Source organism: Hyperolius riggenbachi, chromosome 9, assembly GCF_040937935.1.
Source record: "Hyperolius riggenbachi isolate aHypRig1 chromosome 9, aHypRig1.pri, whole genome shotgun sequence".
In the NCBI taxonomy this organism is placed as follows: domain Eukaryota; kingdom Metazoa; phylum Chordata; class Amphibia; order Anura; family Hyperoliidae; genus Hyperolius; species Hyperolius riggenbachi.
In genome coordinates, this window is record NC_090654.1 from 286,001,910 (window position 1) to 286,012,852 (window position 10,943).

The 10,943-nt window shown below is 40.3% G+C and overlaps 1 protein-coding gene across 1 annotated transcript; it reads right to left on the minus strand.

Annotated features, from left to right (window-relative positions):
* Nucleotides 1-1,025: 1,025 nt before the first annotated feature.
* Nucleotides 1,026-9,628, minus strand: LOC137533636 (alpha-1-antiproteinase 2-like). Its single transcript, XM_068254977.1, has 3 exons — nucleotides 9,587-9,628; nucleotides 5,689-6,350; nucleotides 1,026-1,407 (listed from the first exon to the last, which is right to left on the minus strand). The coding sequence occupies exons 2-3, from the start codon at nucleotides 6,344-6,346 to the stop codon at nucleotides 1,166-1,168; spliced, it is 900 nt and encodes a 299-aa protein (XP_068111078.1). The 5' UTR covers nucleotides 6,347-6,350; nucleotides 9,587-9,628; the 3' UTR covers nucleotides 1,026-1,165.
* Nucleotides 9,629-10,943: the final 1,315 nt, after the last annotated feature.

A 10,943-nucleotide genomic window follows, 5' to 3' on the forward strand; every position in this document is an offset into this window, starting at 1 on the left:
CACGTGACGCGCGTGGAACGCATCGTAGGAGGCACCGAGGGACGGACCGAAGAAGACGTCAGACAGGTAAGCTTGACCTCCCCGCCCAGCCGCACAGGTTTACTGGGAGATATCCGGATAGCAACTATCCGGGTATCTCCCGAATCCGAAGTTGAGCATCCCTGTTCTACGGGTTCCTTTGCAGCCATCCCTTGCCCTTGCAGTCACTCACAGTCCCCCGCCGCCAGCTAGTTTTGCCAAGAGGCCTAGCCTCATGTAGCCTTCTTTGCGTTCCGTTGATGTTATTGCGGACGGGAATGCAAAGAAGGAGACGTATGGCGGCTTGAAAGCTTCCAGCGCAACGCTAGGCTAGGCTGTACTAGGCTCCATTGACTTGCATTGCGTTGCGTTACCCTGCAGTAAAACAGGGTAATGCAACACACACTTGCAACACGAGTGCAAAAGGGGCCTATGAGGGCACTGAACAGGGTAGTGAGAAATGGTGTCCCCCACCCTTGGGCTATGGCCGCTATTCACTGGCGTAACAATAGGGGATGCGACCCCTGCCGTCACGAGCAGCGGGCAGCAGCAGCAGTGGCGGCAGGCTGAATACATTACCACCTTCTCGCTTGAGGTCTTCCATTCTCTCTAAGAGCTTCATGAAACTTCCTGTGTAAACAGGAAGTTGCTCTTAGAGAACGGAAGATCTCCAGCAAGAAGGAGGTAATGTATTCAGCCTGCCGCCGCCGCTGCCTGCCCGCTGCCACCAATGATTGCAGGAGGGGAGCGCTGAGAGGAGAGCCCGAGGTGAGGGAGGGGGGGGGAATTTCCCCACCGATCTGCCACACTCCTCTTATGCTGCGACCCCTCCTGCCCCCCAAAAGTCCCTGAGCGGACCCGGGGGGGGGGGGCGGATTTTTTTTTTGCAGGGGGGCCCGGGGATTTCTAGGTACGCCCCTGCCGCTATTGCATTTTTTCCACCACAACAGCCCAGTTTGACCCAAGCAAAAGTAAAAGTAAACACATTTAAATCAGTCCAAGCCAGGTTTTCTGGAGACACTTTAATTGGTTTCTTTAATTCATATATTTTACAAGACTGATATCACACCAAAGCGTAATTTCATATGACAGACTGTGATAAACCGCTGTATTTATTTTCTGTCACAGCTTCTGGGCTTCTGGGAGCCTAGTTCTCTGGCCTCATGATTCTCCCAGTGAAGAGAACGCTGCCTGTGAGTTTATCGAGAATGGTCATCAGAAAAGGGCGGTTTGCTTCAAACAGCGGCGGCAGCATGTTTCTTGATATTCCAGCAGCTGAGGCCCCGGCAGCCTCTGTTCCCTTCTCGTTTACGCTCACCACAGATTTATGGATGGCCTGCAGATCCAAAGATAAATCAGAGGAGGTGTAAATAATATAGAATAAGGATACAGAAGATTTATTTTATCATCAATAGACAAAAATCAAAATATTAGTCCTTCTTGTTAAATAGTTTGTAGAAACTTTTATGGTCCTAAAAGTCCAAAATAGGCAACACTCACTGAACTTTAGAGTTCAAAGGTAGTAGGAGTTGCCAAGGACACCTTCATCAAGGCATCTTAAAGGACATCCAAGGTGATGTAACATGTTGAGATAGACATGTGTATGTACAGTGCCAATCACACAAATTACTATGCTGTGTTCCTTTTTTTCTTTCTCAGCCTGAAAGAGTTAAACATCAGATATGTAAGTGACATTTTCTGTCTGGGTCAAGGCTGGGTTGGACTATAGTGTAACTCTTACTGATAAGGAATCACAGCCATAAAACAGTATTCTGGCAGTAAATGGCTTCTGAGAGTAGGAAAGTGATGAAAAGGGTCTATACTAGTTCATAGATTTTAGCCCTGGCATACTTCAATGAATGTGTCATCGAGCAGAAACAAAGAAACAGTAAAAACTTAAAAAAGTAGATTTACATATACAAGAAAACCGTGGTATGTCTAAAAACTTCATTTTTAGGAGAAGGAGAATAAACATAATTATGTATCTCATCAGTTTATTTTCACCTCAGATGTCCTTTAAAGATCCAATCAAGAGATCCATGATCTTTATGTCTCCAAAACATTGTGGCTAGGAACACACACTAGGCAGAAACGCGGAAAAGTCTAGCATTTGCCGCTAATAAAAGTCTATGGGCCGCATGTAAAAACGCATATATGTGCATTTACATTACATTTTACAGTGGTGCGCAACTGAAACAACTATGAATTCTCCAAGAGCCGGTTCTCCTCACTCCAGAAGCTCCCATCTGCGTCTGACATGTCTGCATGTGTGTAGCATCTGCCATGTCACCTGACCCGCATCCGCTCTCGTGCACGCTTGGGGTGCCATACGGAGAGGGCGCTACAAAGCTGGGAGCTGCAGAAATGAAGAGGAAGGCGCCCGGAGGATTCGTAAGTTAAGATGAGCGTAATGACGTAATTACGATCTCGTGAAATTCCGCGTAATTAGTGTAATTACGATTATGGCCGTAAGTACATAATCGTAAAGAAGAAGGATTTCGCGAAATTTCGCGTAAGCGTAATTTTCGCGTAATTTTCGCATTACAATGGGTATTTGTTCATGCTGTAATTTCGCATTAAACGCTACCGTAATTTCACGTTAAACCGTAACGCTCCGTATAATATAAAAAAGCCGCCGACTTTAAGGGTTAATAGCAAAGCCCCCTTAAATGCTAAGAGCCTCAAATTTGGAGAATATATTAAGGAGATCAGAAGGAATAAGAGGAAAATTTTTTTTTTTTCAAAAAGACCTTATAGTTTTTGAGAAAATCGATGTTAAAGTTTACATTATACGGAGCGTTATGGTTTAACGCGAAATTACGGTAGCGTTTAATGCGAAATTACGGCATGAACGAAACGCGAAATTACGAGTTGAAAATTACGCTTATGGTATTTTCAATTACGATTTTAATGGCAATTACGCTACCGTAATTTCGCATCGTAATCGCAAATTTCGCATGCGTAATTATAGTAATGCGAAATTACGAAAATTTCGGCTCAACTCTATTCGTAAGTTGTTACCACTGCACTGTATTTAATCTACAGGGGGAGGTTAGAGTTACATTTTAGGCCCAGTTCCTTGGATTCTCAAGCAACCAACACGCACACATAACTAGTATGAGGCAATCCCCACCTGTGCTGGATAATAGGGACTTTACTGTACTAGGAATATGAAGTGCAAGGCCAGGAATCCAAGGAAAACTGAGAGCAATTACATAAGCTTCAATTTTACAAACACTGCCCTACAAAATTAACCATTGAAATGAAAATTCAAATAAATGCATTAAACCGGCAAAAGTTAGCAAAATAAAACACGCATGCTTATTATTTTATCAGTAGAAAAACTGTGTGAAGCTGGCTCAGAGGTCCTGATCTCATTGGAATCATTTATCCATTCATTTACCCACGGATTCAATCACTTTGATTGAATCTGATGGGAATCGATCCCCACAAAATATCAGATCAGTCTGAACAACATTCGACTGAAAGTATTAACCCTTTAGCAGCCAATGCTTGCAAGTTCTCCAGGCCAATTTGTTTTAGCACATTTCTTTTTACTTATTTGTTACATTTGCTTGCTACTAAATAGTACTTCTGTAATGTGTATTTATGGCCACTTGTCACTAGGGGGCAGTGTGAGACAATAACAGAGGACTTCTGCTTTCAGTTTCTATATCCTCCACTAGCAGAGAGACAATAAAACATAATCAGGTATAGCGTCTGCATTGTTGGTGATTCTGCAGATCACCAAATAATCAGACATCTGAGTTGCGACACACAACCATTACAGCACTTATCTCAAATGAGCTGCTAATGGTTTATGGGGGGAGAAGGCAAGAATGGTGGTAGATCAATGACTCATAGTGTTGCAGCGCATTGAACAATGCAAAGTTGCAGTTTAATCAATTTTTGATAGATTGTTTACTGGAATCTCTTGAAAATTGATTGACTCACTGGCGTAACAATAACCCCTGTGACCCCTGCCTTCACAGGAGGGCCTGGAGACTAAGGGGCCGGTGTCGCTTAACGTGTAACTGTCGGGCATAAAATCAAAAATCAATTTTTTTATCTGGTAAATAGAGATGTGAGCGAACAGTTCGCCCGCAAATCTCTATGTGGCCGCACTACTTCCAGGTCGCTATGACCCTTAGTAGTACGGCTGCGCTGGGCCGGTGGTGCGCGTCCTTGATGGCGTGCCTGTTGCCGGGCACTTTCTGCGCATGTGAGTGACATCATAAGCCCAATTGTTTTCAAGATTCCTAATACAAGCTAGCAATGAGCTCCAATTTCACAGCAACATTTGCAATTACGATCCGAAATTTAAAACTAATGCACAATTTATTTTGCACGTAATCGGGATTAGAATGTGTGATTTCACAACGATTTGTAACTTCACAAAATACATTACACCTATCTCTTTTCTCTGCATATGATTTTATATATTTACTTGGGGATATGTCCCATTAATGAACCATGATTAATTTGAATTCCCATGGCCACTGACTTCAATGCATTTGGTAAAAATTAAGTTTCACATGCAAGCACATACATTTTTGAAGATATAGTCCTCGATTCACTAAAGTGTGCTAAGTGTTAGCACGCCAGTGCAAAGCCCCTGAGCACGTGCAAACTGCCTCTTCACGTGCTAATATGCGCGTAAGAGTCAACGCGCATAAAGTTTATAAAGCTTTGCGCGCAGCGCTTTGCATGCAAAATCAGCCACTTTGCATGATAAGTAGCGTGATAAGCATACTTTGCACGCGAAGCAGCTGATTTTGCATGCGAATGGAGCGTAGCGCGCACTGCGTAACATCGTACGCGCGCTAAAATAGCACGAGAACAGCATCAGCTTTCCAGTGCAAACTACTTAGCACCCTAGTTTGCACGTGCAAAGCTTTTAGGCGAGCTAACTGTGTTAGCACCCTTTTGTGAATCAAGCCCATAGTCATCTAAGTGAAAACGTGTTCAAAATACTTCACTGAATTTCATGAACATAACTTTGTGTAACTTGTCAAAATTACACAAAATCAAGATGGCGCTAGTCTAGTTAAGGGGACTCAGCAGGAAATCTCGTCGACCAACGGTGTATTCCTGTTCACAGCAATTTGGTCACATCCACTAATTTTTAAGAAATAGGGGACCCAGCAGAAACACAAATGCGAAAATTGTACTTTAGGACCCTCGCCTGTGACCTTCGGCTCCTGGGCTTTGGGCATGTCGCTTGCGGTGGCTTCCTCCTCAGCTTACGCTACCTTAATAGTACACTAATACATACAGACTGTGAAAAGGGAGTTCCAAAGCTTGCTGACAGTCATTGGATTAGTACAGGTGTGAAAAGTGTATAACAAGCTCCTACTCTGTGCAGCTAATTATCCAGTCTGTAATTTAAGAAATCCAAGACAGTCCATTCTCCACAAAGGCAAAGCACATTCAGGCTTGCAGAGAAGTTCTCATACAGTTTTAGCCAGTTTTGGAAATCCATAGCTAGCTGAAAATTAAAATGGAAGGAAACATCTAATAAAAAGGAATTATAAATCTTGATATATGTTTGTAGCAATTGTCAATGAAGGTAGAGTAGAGTTCCAATTTAAAGGATAACTGCACATATACATACGTTTCTACTTACAGTGTGTACACAATAAAATGTTTGTTGAAATGTTTATAACTTACCTTTGAAGTAGATGGTGTTGACAAGGACTAAAAGTGTGGTTGGGTCAACACTATCCAGCAAATCCTTGATTTTCTCATTGGTTTTACTGGCCACGTAGCTATTGATTTGATTTTTCGCTTCTTCTGTATTGTGAAAATCTGTGGAAATTGCTTCTGAGTGATAGAAGACTTTGAGATCTTCCAAGAATTTCTCAAGAAGTTTGGTATTCTTTTGGACAAAGAGAGCATTGGCAGTGTGGAGCTCTACATCACGATTGGATGCATCGAGGATGCTGATGAACTGCTGAAAACCTCTGTGGATGTCTTCTTCTGAGACAGATGATGTATTGAACCCAAGTCCTTCCAATATTTCAGTTTGTGTCTGACCCTTGGCACCAGCAGAGATCATGCTAAATAACATGGAAATACTAACTGGAGAGAAGAATATATTATCGTTGGGATATTTTGTTGCTAGGTGTGTGTACAAATGATAGGCAAATTTGATATTGCTTGGTATTATCTTCTGGAGTGGTGATATATTTGTACACAAAGGGCTGGTTTTCACATGATTATCCTCATGGTGGTCCTTAGCGTGATGGTGTTCATCTTTGGTGGAGTGACCAAAGATCCCCAAACAAAACAGAGCTTCGCTCAAGCACAAAATCAAGAGGATCCTCATTGTTCTGAAAGAATTGAAAATAAATATTAAGCAATTAAAAGGGCAGGATGGAAAGAGGAAAAGTGAAGTCATTGAGGGAAAAAAGAGAGGGTTGGAAGAAGAATAGAGTGCACAGATTTCACAGAGTTACCAGTTCCGCATTTTACAATTTCAAAGTTGAAAGTCAGAATTTGGAATTCCAGCTAAAAATATCTCCTAGGTTTTCAACGTGCGGTACGCGTACCCCAGGGGGTACTTCTAATGGTTCCAGGGGGTACTGGGGCTTAATATACAAATTTAGAGTTTTAGAAAATGATCTTATTTAAACAACACCAAATTAGTGTTTTAGCTAATTAAAAGCAATAGTAGATGCTTGGAAATGGTTAAGAACCAATTATCATGTACTAAGATTAAATTTATATTTGTCAAGGGGTACTTCTGATAATGTTTACTATGCTAGGGGGGTACTAGGTGAGTACAGGGTTTTAAAAGGGGTACATACCAATAAAATGCTGAGAAACACTGTCCCAGAAGATCATTTTTGTCTACTCTTTAAAATAACATTTTAGTATATTACAACTGAAAAACCACCTAAAAAGTTGTTTAAAAAGTACTATCAAAATTGTTTTGAGTATTCTCTTGCTTGCTGGTGGTTTAAAGACATTTTATGACATGGGCCCACATGGAATTCACTTTTCTCCTAGGTGATATTTTCACAACCTCTCAAGAAAATGCTCTTTAAACTACCAGTAAGCAAGAAAATGCTCAAAATGATTTTGATAGCACTTTTTCTTTTACTTTTTGGTATTTTTTTTTTCAATTGCAAAGTGATGAAAAGTTATTTTAAGAGAAGAATGAAAACTTATCTCCTAGGAGAAAACTCAGGAGAAAAGTTTTAAAATTTCAAGTTGGACTTTGGAATTCAAAAATTCACAGAATAACAATGTGTATATCCCGAACATCATGCAAAATTGTGTTCTTGTAATATACAAATATATAACAAAAAATGTATACTGAGCATGCTCAAGGGCATGAATGAGAAATTCTGTGCGAAAATAAAAAACATTCTGTGCTATATGCAATAAATTTTTATCTCTTAAAGCAGAACTGAAATAATAATAAAAAAAAGTGTTTCACTTACCTGGGACTTCTGCCAGCCCCTTGCAGGCTTTCTGTCCCGCGCCGGTCCTCCATGATCCTCTGTTCTCTCACCGCCAGCCGCTATCGGTACTATTGTACCATCGACTTACAAGTCGTCAGCAACTGCGTGCCCCGAGCCACGCGTATCTTTCTAGCCTCCTGCGCTATATACGTGGCCCGTGGCGCCGGCGCATGTGCCGAGTTCCCCGAACCGAAAGCGGCCGGCGGCAGGAGAATGGAGAATCATGGAGGACCGGCACATTACAGGAAGGCTGCAAGGGGCTGGAAGAAGTCCCAGGTAAGTGAAACTCTTAGTTTTTTTTTTATTATTTTACTTCTGCTTTAAGTTTTCTCTTATGAGATAATTTTTCATATTCTGTTCAAAATAATTTTTCAGAATTTTGCAAATGAAAAAGTACCAAAAGTGTCTTCTTGCTTGCTGGTCATTTGAAAGGCATTTCATTGACACGTTTCAAAATATCACTTAGGAGAAAACTCAGGAGAAAAAGTTAATTGCAAATGACCCAGATATCAGAAAACGTGTTCCTTGAAGTCTTCTACAAAAAAATCTGGTGGTTCTGAATATCCATAATATTGTTCGGTACTCAAAGGTCAAGACAGATCTGAAAAGTAAAACACACCAACATTGTATAATTTTGCTACCCCCATTCTTTGAAATTTGATGAAAATTAAAGTTTTAACTTACACTGATATTTACAGTATATATATATACTGGTATATATACATGGTATTACTGTGCTCAATTGGCCTGCCAACTCTCCTGACCTGAACCCCATAGAGAATTTGTGGGATATTGTGAAGAGAAAGTTGAGAGACGCAAGAGTCGGTGTTCGTAATGGCCCAAAAACTTCGTTTCGCAAATTTCGCGAAGTTTTCCGCATCGTAAAACTTCGCATTTAACTTTGCGTAGTATTTTACGAAGTTACAGGTACAGCGTAGTTACGGCTACGATACTACGCGTGTAAACGAAATTGTGTAACGTAATTACGCATCACTTAACTAGCCACTGCGCATGCGCATACTATATTTTAATGCACACAATCATGCTTATGATGCGTATAAACATACGCATTAAACAGCGCATGCGCGTCACTAACATAACATGTCTGCATGCGGAAATTTGTAAGCGTGCATCAATGCAAAATGACTAATATTGTAATGAACCGTAATTTTGCGAAGTTACGAAGTCATACGAAATTACGATACATAATTACGGTCCACACGTAATTTATTACGCATCCTCCCTTAAATTTCGCAATACGATTACGATGGAAAACGGCGAATTACGATGCGAAATTTCGCGCATGCGAAATTTTGAAGCACCACTGCGCAAGACCCAACACTCTGGATGAGCTTAAGGCCGCTATCGAAGCATCCTGGGCCTCCATAACACCTGAGCAGTGCCACAGGCTGATTGCCTCCATGCCACGCCGCATTGAGGCAGTCATTTCTGCAAAAGGATTCCCGACCAAGTATTGAGTGCATAACTGAATATAATTATTTGAAGGTTGACTTTTTTTGTTTTAAAAACACTTTTCTTTTATTGGTCGGATGAAATATGCTAATTTTTTTAGATAGGACTGTACTACACATACAAATAATTATATCATAAGTTTATTTTCACTTCAGATTTCTTTAAAAAAACATTTATAGTATGGTAATTTTAAAGCCAATTTTTTTTCAAAAACTACAGAGTATTTTTTTTAAAATGTCACCACCACCACCACCACCACCACCACCACCCTTGTTCCCACTGTTCTTCTTAACATACCTAGGAAATGGTGATTAAAGCGTGTATTGGGGCTCTGCTATAAATCACTAAATTAAGAGGTATTGACTTCAATGCAATTTTATCCCAAAATCTGCTGGAGAATTAGAAGAATTTTGAATTTTTAAAGCGAAACATTCTGCAATACCGTGAAAAGGTTTGGTAAGTAAAAATGGGCTAATTTGCGGTTAAATCCAGTTTGGAACAGCGACAATAATACCAATTATTATTATTATACAGACTTTCTCTGAACTCATATATATGTTAAATCTGCAAGCTAAGCAAACTTTTATTTTAAATAAGGATTAAAACATGAATTGTTCATGACTCACCCACAGAACCCGGAGATATTTTGGACAGAGCAAAAAGTCTCTGAAGTGCGTACGTACGAAAAGGGCGTCGGGAAAAAAGGGCGCGTGGTATAAACGATAAATGGAAATATCGTTTATAGAAATTATTGTGTAGAATTTCGTTTATAAATAGTGATTTAAAAATGTATAAATCACTAAATAATGTGTATGAGATCGGCAATTCTTAAAACGTTAATCTTCCCTGTTTGTAAAGTGAAACTTATATTTTCGTTTATTAAAAACCCTCCCTGTACCTATCCCTAACCCCTAGACCCCCTGTTGGTGCCTAAACCTAAGACCCCCCTGTTGGTGCCTAACCCTAAGACCCCCCTGTTGGTGCCTAACCCTAAGACCCCCCTGTTGGTGCCTAACCCTAAGACCCCCCTGTTAGTGCCTAAACCTAAGACCCCCCTGTTAGTGCCTAAACCTAAGACCCCCCTGTAGGTGCCTAACCCTAAGACCCCCCTGTAGGTGCCTAACCCTAAGACCCCCCTGTTGGTGCCTAAACCTAAGACCCCCCTGTTGGTGCCTAAACCTAAGACCCCCCTGTTGGTGCCTAAACCTAAAACCCCCTATGGATAATAATGTTTTACAGACATGAATAAATAAAGAATGTAAAGAAAAAAAATGTGAATTATTTTTTTGGGTGGATAATAATGTGTTAGAAATGTTTTAGAAATAGTGATTTATTATCTTCATAAACGTTATTCGTCACGGGCTCATTTTGTAAACTTAAATCATCACAAACATAGTTATAAATCCTTAAAAATCTCCGGGCGCCGTTATAAATCCTTAAAAATCTCCGGCGCCTTATTTTCCCCGTTCAGCGCCCATTAAACGATATTTATAATGAAAGTGAATGGGGCGCCCTTTTTGTCCACTTGTCTCATGCGCCCAAATCTACTGCTTCCCTCTGAAGTATCTGAAATAAATACTTTCCAGCCTTTCTCTCCAGCTTACATATGAAAAAATTGCACAAACCACAATCAAAGTCCAGAGAACATACCGTAAATTAAACCATGTTGCAACTGTTTTTCCAGCTCTTCTTGGCTCACAAAGCCATGTTTGTTTAATGGTTTATTTCTCAGAGAAGTTTTAAATATAAATATAGTGGCCTATATGCATGTAACTTTTTTCTTCTCAGTTGTCTCCTAGGTAATTTTTTCAAGCATGTCAATAAAATGCCATTTAAACCACAAGCAAGCAAGGAAATAAAATAATTTTGACAGTTTTTTTTCACCTACTTTTTGGAATTTTTCCAGTTGCGAAATGCTGAAAAGTTATTTTAAATAGAAGATGAAAAATTATCTCTTAGGTGAAAATTCAGGGGAAAAAGTTA